The 12684-nt window shown below is 38.1% G+C and overlaps 1 protein-coding gene and 1 non-coding gene across 2 annotated transcripts in view; one reads left to right on the top strand and one right to left on the bottom strand.

The window, feature by feature from the left end:
- Positions 1-12684, bottom strand: part of SLC9C2 (solute carrier family 9 member C2 (putative)) — a 103040-nt gene that overhangs the window by 70766 nt on the left and 19590 nt on the right. The window contains exons 7-9 of the mRNA XM_035010831.1: positions 9125-9224; positions 6455-6598; positions 3337-3505 (exon numbers count right to left, since the gene is read on the bottom strand). Coding sequence (XP_034866722.1) covers positions 3337-3505; positions 6455-6598; positions 9125-9224 — 413 coding nt within the window. The remainder of the gene's footprint in view (positions 1-3336; positions 3506-6454; positions 6599-9124; positions 9225-12684) is intronic.
- Positions 863-965, top strand: LOC118014655. Its single transcript, XR_004680346.1, has one exon. It is a non-coding gene; the product is annotated as a U6 spliceosomal RNA (small nuclear RNA).

Genomic DNA, 12684 nt, shown 5'->3' with positions numbered 1-12684 from the left:
CTACCAAAACTGAAACCAGCAGAAATAGAAAACTTGAACAGACTGATAACCAGCAAAGAAACTGAATCAGTTATAAAAAATCTCCCAACAAACAGAAATCCAGGGCCAGACGGCTTCACAGATGAATTCTACCAAACATTTAAAGAAGAGTTAATACCTATTCTTAAACTATTCCAAAAAGTAAAAAAGGAAAGAAAGCTTCCAAATTTATTCTATGAGGCCAGCATTACCCTGATACCAAAACTCAGAAAAAGACTCCCCTAAAAAAGAAAACTACAGGCCAATACCCCTGATGAACATGGATACAAAGATTCTCAATAAAATACTAGCAAACTGAATCCAACAGTACATTGAAAGAATCATTCACCAGGATCAAGTGGTATTTATGCCTGGGCTGCAAGAATGGTTCAATACTCACAAATCAATCAATGTGATACACCACATTAACAAAAAAAGAAGGATAAGAACCATATGACCCTTTCAATAGATGCAGAAAAAGCATTTGACAAAGTACAACATCCATTCATGATAAAAACCCTCAAGAAAGTAGAGTTAGAGGGAACATACCTCAATGTAATAAAGGCCATATATGAAGAACCCACAGGTAACATCATACTAATGGGGAAAAAGTGAGAGCTTTTCTCCTAAGGTCAGGAATAAGACAAGGATGTCCACTCTCACCACTGTTATTCAACATAGTACTGGAAGTCCTAGCTACAGCAGTTGGAAAACAAAAAGAAATAAAAAGCATCCAAATCAGCAAGGAAGAAGTCAAACTTTCACTATTTGCAGATGACATGATACTCTATATAGAAAACCCAATGGGTCCACCAAAAAATTGCTCCAACTGATACACGAGTTCTTGCTTTGGCAGCACATATACTAAAATCGGAATGATACAGAGAATATTGGCATGGCCCCTGAACAGGGATGACATGAAAATTTGTGAAGCATTCCTTATTTTTAAGACAATTATCATATGGTTTCACTCATATGTAGAATATAAGGAATAGCGCAGAGCATCATAGGGACAGGGAGGGAAAACTGAATGGGAAGAAATTAGAGAGGGAGACAAACCATGAGAAACTCTTGACTCCGGGAAACAAACTGAGGGTTGCAGAAAGGGAGGTGGGTGAAGGGATGGGGTAACTGGGTGATGGGCAAAGGAGAGCACATGATATGATGAGCGTTGGGTGTTATACAAAACTAATGAATCATTGAACATTACATCAAAAACTAATGATGTATTATATGTTGGCTAATTGAATTTAAATTTTAAAAATAAAAATAAAAAAAAAGAACTGCTACATGAATTCCGTAAAGTCACAAGATACAAAAACAACATATAGAAATCTGTTGCACTTCTATACACCAATAATGAAGCAGCAGAAAGACAAATTATAGAATCAATTCCATTTACAATTGCACCAAAAACTCCAAGATACTTAGGAATAAACTTAGCCAAACAGGAGAAAGACCAGTACTCTGAAAACTATAAAACACTGATGAAAGAAATTGAAGAGGACACGAAGAAATGGAAAGATATTCCATGTTCATAGATTAGAAGAACAAATATTAACGTCTATACCACCCAAAGCCATTTACACATTTAATGCAATCCCTATCAAAGTAACACCAGCATTTTTCACAGAGCTAGAACAAACAATCCTAAAATTTGTATGGAACTACAAAAGACCCCAAATAGCCAAAGCAACCTTGAAAAAGAAAAGCAAAGCTGGAGGCATCACAATTCTGGAGTACAGGTTATATTACAAAGCTATAATGATCAAAACTAGCACAAAAATAGACACATAAATCAATAGAACACAATAGAAAACCCAGAAATGAACCCACAACTATAGGGTCAATTAATCTTTGGCAAAGCAGGAATGAATATTCCAGGGGAAAAGACAGTCTTTTCAACAAATAGTGTTGGGAAAACTGGACAGCAACATGCAAAAGAATGAAACTGGACCACCTTCTTATACCATACACAAAAATAACTTCAGAATGGATGAAAGACCTAAATATGAGACAGGAAACCACTAGAATCCTAGAGGAGAATATAGGCACTAACCTCTTTGACATCAGCCATAACAACTTCTTTCTAGGTATGTCTCTGGAGGCAAAGAAAACAAAAGCAAAAATAAACAATTGGGACTTCATCAAAATAAAAAGCTTCTGCACAGGGAAGGAAGCAATCAACAAAACTAAAAGGCAGCCTATGTGGGAGGGATGGGGGAAGATATTTGCAAATGACATCTCTGATAAAGGGTTAGTATCCAAAATATATAAAGAATGTATACAACTCAATACCCCCAAAAAACAAATAATCCAAAAAATGGTAAAAGACACGGATAGACATTTTTCCAAAGCACACATAGAGCTGGCCAATAGACACATGAAACGATGCTCCATACCACTAATTATCAGGGAAATACAAATCAAAACTATAATGAGGTATCACCTCACACCTGCCAGAATGGCTTTAAATCAAAAGCACCAGAAATAACAGGTGTTGGTGAGGATATGGAAAGAGGGGAACCCTCCTGCACTGTTGGTGGGAAGGCAAACTGGTGCAGCCACTATGGAAAACAGTATGGAGTTTCCTCAAAAGGCTGAAAATAGACCTACCCTATGATCCAGCAATTGTACTACCAGGCATTTACCCAAAAAACACTAAAATACCAATTCAAAGGGATACATGGACCCCAATGTTTATAGCAGCATTATCTACAATAGCCAAACTATGGAAATAGCCCAAGTGTCCATCGACTGATAAATGGATGAAGAAGGTGTGGTGGGTACACACACACACATACACACATATAATGGAATATTCCTCAGCCATCAAAAAAGAATGAAATCTTGCCATTTGCAACAACATGGATAGAGCTAGAGAGTATAATGCTAAGTGAAGTAAGTCAGTCAGAGAAACATAAATACCATATGACTTCACTCATATGTGGAATTTAAAAAACAAAATGAACAAAGAGGCAGAAAAAAAGAGAGAGGGGGAGGCAAACCAAGAAACAGACTCTTAACTATAGAGAACAAATTGATGGTTACCAGAGGGGAGATGGGTGGGGGGATGGGTGAAATAGGTGATGGGGATTAAGGAGGGCACTTGATGTGATGATAACCGGGTATTGTATGTAAATATTGAATCACTAAATTGTACACCTGAAATTAATATTACACTGTATGTTAACTAACTGGAATTTAAATTAAAAAATTTTAAAAACGGTTAACTTTATTATTGGGTACTATGATAAGTACTACAAAATAAATAAAAATGAATAAGTATGAATAATTATGAGATACAATTTTTCCTACCAATTGCGGTGACTCTATTTTTTGTCCAGCCAGATTATGAATATCAGGAGCCAAGAGTAAGCTAAAAGCTCCTCTAATTCCAGACCACGCTATAACAATTCCCCATTTCCAATTATATTCATAATTCGCATGCATCAGGATGGGGCTCACTAACACAATAGTAAGCAACCTGTGGCGAGAAAAAATTTTATTAATCACACCTGAGGTATCAATGTTATTCATGGCTGAGTACTAAATTTCATGTAAAACTTTTTCAGGAAAGAGAAAATAATCAGTTTATTGACAAGTTGTTCAAACTTTCTGGAACAAACCAAATCTACTGTCTAAATTTTGCATATAATACTCAAATCTTGAAAAACAGTGCTAGAAGTTTTATACAAATATAAGGAATTATCATTAACCTATTGGGCACTATTCGGATTTGGGTAGTAAATTTCTGAAAGAAAGTTCTTCAAATAACACTGACAAGCTCATCTATTCCAGAAATTAGGCCAAGAGGACATGCAGATGATGGCCAAAAAGTAAAATTATTGTAGGCACATTAATAAACTTGGCTTAACCAAATTTTTCTTGAGCTCCTGTGAGAATCACAAACTAAATGTCACATAAGTAACCTCAATTTGTGCGATCATTTTTCTTTTCTTTTCTTTTCTTTTTAGAGTGGGGAGGAACAGAAGGAGAAGGAGAAAGAAAATCTCAAGCAGGCTCCATGCCCAACACGGAGACTGACGCAAGGCTCGATCTCACAATCCTAAGATCATGACCCAGGCTTTCAAGAGTCAGAGGCTTAACTGATAGAGTCACCCAGGTGCCCCTCCTTTCTTTTTTCTTATTTGAGAATAGTTGACCCACAATGTTAACGATAGTTTCAGGTGTGCAACATATTGATTCGACAACTCTACTCTTTTTTTTTTTAAGATGTTATTTATTTATTTGAGAGAGAGAGAAGGAGAGAGAGCACATGAGAGGGGGGAGGGTCAGAGGGAGAAGCAGGCTCCGTGCGGAGCAGGGAGCCCGATGCGGGACTCGATCCAGGGACTCCAGGATCATGACCTGAGCCGAAGGCAGTCGCTTAACCAACTGAGCCACCCAGGCGCCCTCGACAACTCTACTCTTAATACTGTGCTCTCCATAAGTGTCTACAGATCATTTTTCTATAAGACCCTGTACCAAAAATTTAGAATCTATCTTTAGGGGATCTGCACCAAAAGAATATCAGTACTGTCCCTCAAATGAGATTTCAACAGAAATAAAATTGACATGCTCTTAGCCTCAAAAAATATATTGTGTATCAATTGCTCAGCTGGGAATTTCAAAAGACAATTAGAGAATTCCTATCACTGAGAAATCTGCATTTACGATCTGTAATGTATATAATTAATTTGAGCAAACTCCTCTGCTTTGCATTTAAGTCTTTTGCAAAGTAATTCTTACCAACCTTTTCACCCTTACTAAATGATTTTTCTCTGAAATACCATTGAGTCCTGCCAAAATAGAACAACTCATATCATTTATTGATATCAACAACAGAAAGGCTGTTGTAGAAAAAAAGGCTCTGGAGTCAGTATACCTGGGTTCAAATTGAGGCTGCTTTTCCTAACCATGTAAACTTAAGCAAGTTCTTTAACCTCTCTAAGCCTCAATTTCTTCACCTGTAAAGTGGAGATAGTAAGTGTACTTGCCTCAAAGGATTATTGTGAAGATTCGATTAAATGAGGCAACATTCACAGGACTTAGAATGATGTTTTGAATGTGGTCAGCACTCAATTCATGTTAGCAATAATTTTATGACCAGGCCTTAGTTTGGCTTCATCCTCTAAAATGTTTTTCTCAACAAGTCTCTTATGAAAAGGCCACCCATACTTTGAGGGCCCCTGAGGATGACTCCTTCCATTGAAGCCTCTCCTCTAAGGAGGTGACACCAACAGTTCACATAAGGTCTCTGGCACTCCCTAGCCATTTGACTTTGGGCAAGGTACTTTGCCTTTGTTGGCCAGTTTCTTCATCCGTGAAATTCTCATCTCCTAGTGTTGTTATGAAGATGAAATGAGACACCAGATGTGTAGCTGAGTCAAACAATGTACAAAAAGCCATTTCTCTTTCTTCATATTCTGTGACCAATCTCAACTTGCACATGAGCTTCCATGGTAGAAAGAAACGTATATTGCACACACATCCTGGTGTGTGAGAGTGATGATCTGAGTGGCGTGCCGTGCCTCCAGAGTCAGCAGAAGCAATGTCCCCTGAGAACATCTTGTAAAGGAAGCTCCCTTGGCCAGGTGTGTCCTCAGTGGAAGCGACACTGTAATGAATTCTTATCAAAAGACACAACTTCTACGAGTGGGCAATGGAGTTCGAGAGAACACATGTTCATGGGGTCAGGTTTAAACCCCAATTCTGGGGACGCCTGGGTGGCTCAGCTGGTTAAGCATCTGCCTTTGGCTCAGGTCATGATCGCAGGGTCCTAGGATCAAGCCCCGCATCGGGCTCCTGGCTCAGTGAGGAGCCTGCTTCTCCCTCTCCCTCTGTCCCTCCCCCTGCTCGTGTTCTCCCTCTCTCTCTCTCAAACAAATAAATAAAATCTTTTAAAAAATAATAAATAACCCCAATTCTGCCCTTCAAGTTGGGTAACTCTAGGCAAGTTTTTAACCTTCCTGGGCTTCATCTGTGAAATGATGCAGTTAACACCTACTTCATAGGGTTGTATTAGTATTAATGGCATAATGTACATGGTAGGTGCTTAATAAATGGCTTTATCATAGCTATGATGATAATAAAGGAGGATGAAAGTCAACAAAAACGTTAAGAGCCATTAATCTGCTCCAGTGTTGCTCAAACTTTAACAAACATGTTGAAAAAGTTTCCTGGGTGGGCCCATGAATGTACATTTCTACCAAGCTCATGGGTCATGATGCTGATGCTGCTGTTCTTGCCCCTTCTCCTTTTCTAGATGAAACTTTGAAGAGTAAACAGACTTCCCCAATCACACAGTAAGCTATTGTCAGGTTTTTTGACTCCACGTCCAGAGCTCTTCTTGCTATAACCCACTGCCTCCCAATTCTAATTCTGGGCTTAAGAACCTAAGTCCAGTAAGCAAACTTTAAGATATAATTCCTACCTTACAAAATTCACTGTTGCAAATAAGATGAACATGAAAACCACAGTATGAAATCCTAAATACTTGGTTTCTCCACATCCAATTACAATGCCAAAGAAAGTATATATTAATTGTTGGTATACAGTTGAAAACATTATTAGGAACCTAGGATGAATGGAAAATAAATCACATTTTAAGCAATGGGTTTTTTAAATAGTTGCCTTTTCACAGAAAAGCATGTATCACATACCTATCATTCTTGTCTTAGCAGAGGTCCTTGCCTCCAGCACTGTTACAATCAACATTTAAAAAGAATTTTGTTGGAACTAAAATACACCCGGCTCCATATCCTCCAATACTCTCATCACACCATGCCCATGGGCTGCCTCTCATAGGAGAATAGCAAGAGCAAGGCAGGAAAATAAGTCTCTCCATCTCCTCCCCCGATTGATGGTGTGGCAGTTTTGCTGAGCTTAGCTGGCATCATATCAAACTGTTGGGTGTGCCACAGCTAACCCCAGAATCATCTGGTTAACCTTGACTTTTCAACAGTTGACTGGAACACCTCACTGCCCTCTGCAGGATTTCTCCCTTCATGATTTGCTTGAAAGTCCCTTAACCTTGAAAGTCTCTCCTGTCTGCTTTCCCATCTACTGAAATCTCGTAAGGCTAACTCGAATCCTGTGTTCTTCATGAAACCATCCTAAGCACTCTCATTGGAAGTGATCCTCCTTTAAATCCCTGCAGTGCCAATTGTCTATACCACCATGGTTCGTTAAGCAGACAAGTGAATTAGAATCACCCGTATTGCTTTCCAAATATCTATACACCTGGCTCCACCCCCAAAGAGTCTTACTGAGTAGACCAGAACACAGTGGTTAGGGCTCAGGGCTGTTCTGGTTCCATGTGGTAACACACCTGCACCCAGGCCGGGTTTGACTTCTACAAGCAGATTGCAAGTCCCACCTCCTCTTGGGCCCCTCCACTGGGACTTTCCCTTTCAGCTAACTAGGTGAGTGTGCCTGTTCCACAAACCAGCCTCCTTATAGGTGGGTCTCAAGATCTACATTTGGAAAGCAGCATTAGGAAACCTCATTTTGGCTTCAGAGGGAAGCCATGTTCTCTGAAACAGCACTACCCCAATCAAATAGATGGTCTGATTCTCTATCTGATTCCCATCTCCTGATTCATTAGATTCTGAACTCAGAGAAAGGAAGGGTTTGAGGTCCCCTGCTTAGTTTTCTGAAATTCAGAAATGATGGGATAACTGAGAATACTTTTTCAAATGTCTCCACAGGACATAAAAAAAATGCCTTACATATAGTAGGATCCCAATAAATCTATAGGGATTCAGATTTACTAGTTTCTTAAATAAACATGCCCACCACTTAACTGTGAGTGCCTTCTGAGAAGGGGACTTATTTACATAGCCCCAAACCTAAGATACAACATCCAGGCCACAGTAGACATTAAGAAAGGATTGGTTGAATAGGTTCAAGAATAAACAATTAAATGAATAGAACGAGTAATATATAATGATGCTGACAGACATCATTATATATGCAACCAGCTCAGCATGACTGAGCTCGGGAAACTGTCCAAATTCAGACAAAAAGTATATATTCTATGAACTATTTATTCCCAAGCTTCTGGATTCTAAAAACCAGTTAAGTGTCATATTCATAGAGATACAAAATTAGAAGAGTTATTATAGGTGCCAATTTTTTTATTTTGCCAAGTGAAATTATTTTTTTTTAAAGTACCATCTTCTGGGCGCTGGGTGGCTCAGTTGGTTAAGCGACTGCCTTCGGCTCAGGTCATGATCCTGGAGTCCCGGGATCGAGTGCCGCATCGGGCTCCCTGCTCGGCAGGGAGTCTGCTTCTCCCTCTCCCGCTCCCCCCTCTTGTGCGCTTTCTCTCTCACTCAAATAAATAAATAAAATCTTAAAAAAAAAAAAAATAAAGTACCATCTTCTATCACTGGGATTTCATAAAAGAAAGAATATTTTAAACACCAAAAAAGTAGACAGGCCATAATTTCAGAACAATGGATAGTCGTCTATGTTTAAAAAATGAATCTTCCTGGGAAAACTCAGGATTATGGCTTCTTGTTTTAACATTTGCTTTCATTTGATCTACACTGAGCTAGGACTTGTGAAGTAATTCTGAAACAATCCTGTAATTTAGCACAGCTCTCAGACAGAACCTATTTCATTTATCTGAGAAGACAAGCAAACGGTTTTCCCTCCATGTAGAGATATTTGTATGGCTCCCTGCATTACCAAATGTAAAGGGCAAGTTAAGAGTTTTGCTGGTGTGGCAACTTTCCGCTACTTTTCTTTTCCAGCTCTTCCCATATTAGGATACTGTCATTCATGGACGTCATGAAGGAAACAAAGGAATGAATTATTTTTTTTAATTTCTCACAATCCAAAGTAAATTTTTATCAAGAGTTATGTATAAAAAGATCACAGCCTCTGAGCCACATATACATTATTCATAACAAGAATATCAATCGATGTCAACAATTGTTGGTACCTTAAGTGCTTTCAAATATAACTGGTAATAAAATTCAGAATTAAAAGGTAGAAAAAAGTTATAAAAGGGGAGTCTTATGTGTCCAAGAAGGCAGAACCACTTAAGCACTAAACTTCTATGATATCTATACCAAGTACACAGTAGGAGACTTACTTAGTAATTATTAACTCAATCCTCGGTTTAAAGCTTAGGGAATCTAAATTCAGTCCTACAGTGACTAACGCAGTCATTCCCGACATTCCCAAAAATTCCACTGGGGAGGAAAAAATGAATAAAATTAGTTGAATTCAAATCTACACACTGAGGTACTTTATCTTGAGTGAAGAATTGGTGAGAGACTTAAGAGTCACATTTCTTGGAAAATTGCTTCAAGGGATCGGCCTAATCCTATAGATCTGGGGTTGGCACACTTTCTCTGTAAAGGATCACAGAGTAAATATTTAGTCTTTGCAGGCCACACAGTCCATGTCACAACTACGCAACTCAGCTGTTGTAGCAAAAAAGCAGCCACAGAAAGCAGGCCAACAAACGCATGTCTAGTAAATAATAGATAGACACTGACAGTTAAAGCGCTTTGGAGCAGGGCAGAGCTGGTTGCTCTGGGCATGTGACCTCCCTTTCCTCTATTAGCATCCCTGCATCTGTAAAATGGGTATAAAAGAATAATGCTCCACAGAGTTGTTGTGTGGATTCAATTAAATAACATGAAAAGTGCTTGGCACACTTTTAAATCAACGAAGATATGATAGTCACTATTACTATGCCATTGTTTTTATACATTCACTTTACTGCTTAGTAAATTAATACTGTTTATTTGAATTTTATTTATTTTATTTTTTTATATTTTCACTCTTTTCAGTATTTATTTTATTATTCCTTTGGTTTATCTAATCACTTAAGTCCACTTTAGATTTAGTTTTACCTACTTATCTAACTGAATTTAATATAAATAACCAAGGAGAGTAAAACCAGGAGTGCTGGGAACTGGGATGATAGGGAAACTGTCTTTTGAAATCTTATTTCCACTTCCCTATAATTAGTATTACTGGATTTTAAAGCTCATCATAGTCTTTCTCAGTAATAGACAGTACTTAGAGACAACATCTGCTATGAGGAAACCAGTAAATAATTTCATTTTAAAACTGATGTCATCTTATTTAGTATAATCCCAATGTTATAGAATTACATGGTATAAAGGCATATATTAACATATGTATGTATGTTTATACGTATTTTTTTAAAGGCTGAGGACATATACCAAAATGTATCCATGGTCTAATTTATAACACAGGTATATAGGTGATTTTTTTTTCTTTTTGACTTTTCAGAATATTTCCAAAGTTCTACAATCAATATGTGTTACTTTTATAATTAGACAACATTTTTACAAAATTACAAAAGCTATTATATTCAATTGTATTTTAAATGTTCCGAAGGGGTATAAAGTCATAGACCATGTAATAAAGGAAGTAATTTTCATCTTTATAAAGCTGAATAGTTAAAAATAGACTTGTACAGTTTTTCTAACTCAATGGAAAAAACCATCACAGAAAATTGATGCTGTAGACAAGTGGCTCTCTCAATCTTTGTCTCTCTCTTCCTCTCTCTGGTTTAGAAAAAGTGAAGGTCCTCCTAAGAGAATCAAAGGGCTTTTTTTTTTTCTAAAAGCAATAGGATTCAAGACTGGATGTTTTCTAACTAAAATATATTCGGATAATGACGGAGGTTTGACATTTATTACCTAGACCAATGATGATAGTGAAGAGACAGTGGAGTGATCAGCGCTGGCACGGGGAGGAAGGGGAGGCATTGTTTATAGAGAGTTTTAAAACAATAAAACTAATGAAAAGTTGTCTGCTCTTTGTTATCTCCATTCCCCAGAAATTCTGAATAATGTCAATAAAATATTCCTCTTGCTTGTATAAGCACCTCTCTTGGTATACCTCTGGCCTACACTCTTATAAAACCCACCATGTCTCATGAATTATACATTGACTCTTCAAGGGCCTTTTGTCCCCTCAATCAAATTTTCTTCCATGGGCCGATATATTAATATTTCCAACTGTACTACCCGTCAACCAACAATGTTCCAGAAGCATTGTGTCCTTTGCGAGGCAATGTCTATGCCATTTTGTTTTGTTTTGTTTCATGAAAAAGAATGAATGTGCTGGTACAAGTGATTTCTTGAGGTCCAGGTTTCATGAATTGAACACAATTGAGACAAAAATGGGAAATTACTACATGCACTCAAAGAGGTCACACTCTAACTTCAATCAGATGCTCCCTGGGCTTAAGCCAGCTGATTGCACGTTCCTTAGTGAGGGAAGAAAATAAAATTAGATAACATGACAGAAATGTAACATTAGAGAAAGTGTGAATTAGAATTTTATCTATGCTTGGCAATGGAATTTCTGGCAATGGAACTTCTCCTGATAACATGTCTGTTACTGACTTCTGCTGTTAGGAACTTATTAAATATAAGAGTAAAGGACTGCCCAAAGTGGCTTGTTAATCTGTGAAGCAGAGGAAAATGCAATGGAGGAGAGAGAAGTACCTGTTTCTCTGCTGTAACAGAGTACCACAAACTATCTTAAACAGCATGAATTTATTGCCTCAGAGTTCTGGAGGCTCGAGGTCCAACATCAAGGCTCCCTCAGCAGTGATTCCTTCTGAGACTAAAAGGAAGGATCTACGCCAGACCTCCCAACCACTGACTGGAAGCATCGTCATCTTTTAGAAAGAAAGTGGAAAGGAACCGGGCACCTGGGTGGCTCAGTTGGTTAAGCGACTGCCGTCGGCTCAGGTCATGATCCTGGAGTCCTGGGATCGAGCCCCGCATCGGGCTCCCTGCTCAGCAGGGAGTCTGCTTCTCCCTCTGACCCTCCCCCCCCTCATGTTCTCTCTATCTCATTCTCTCTCGCAAATAAATAAATAAAATTTTAAAAAAATAAATAAAAAATAAAGAGACCTTTACTTTAAAAAAAAAAGAAAGTGGAAAGGAACCAACATTTGTGGGCTGCCCTAACTTGAGTCCAGTGGTAGTAAATGTTTAAAACCAGCTCTCTGGAGGTTAAAAAAAAAAAATCCCTGATGGGCAGTGTCTGCCAATTTCCATGGCAGTAAATACTCCCAATAGGGCGAATTTCAAATGATGCCACCTGCACAGAGTTGTGAAGAGATGTGTGCAATCAGCTCTTACAAGGTGGTAAGCTCTATCTCCAACACATCCGCATAAGCAAGTCACATAACACACATTATCTCATTAGTGCCAGCAATACCCCTATAAATTAGGTGTTACTATATCACTTTCATAGATGAGGAAACTAACTAAAGCTTAGAGAGGATAAGTAATATTCCAAGGTCAACAAGCTAATAAATTGTGAAGTTGGGGTCTGAATTGAAACCTGCCTAACTCCAAAGTTCTTTGAGAATTAGTATCAGTTTATTCGACCAACATGTCTTAAATTACTTTCAGGCATATGGGAAGCACTGGGCCTGGGGGAACACAGAAAAGAGAATAAATAAAAACTTGAAGAGACAGCCTCCACCTCAAGGAACTCATGATCTAGTGGAAGAAATGGAAATAATTAATTTTTTGTTTAAAATCTTTTTCTTCACACATTTAAGGCATCCATAAAGGTTCACAGGGAGAAAAGGAAAGAAAGAAAGAAGAAAGAAAGAAAGAAAGAAAGAAAGAAAGAAAGAAAGAAAGA

Source organism: Mirounga leonina, unplaced genomic scaffold (genome assembly GCF_011800145.1).
Source record: "Mirounga leonina isolate KUSES-001 unplaced genomic scaffold, KU_Mleo_1.0 Mir_154, whole genome shotgun sequence".
Classification (NCBI taxonomy): domain Eukaryota; kingdom Metazoa; phylum Chordata; class Mammalia; order Carnivora; family Phocidae; genus Mirounga; species Mirounga leonina.
Note: the sequence above shows the minus strand (reverse complement) of the source record. Positions and strands in the feature narration are given on the sequence as shown.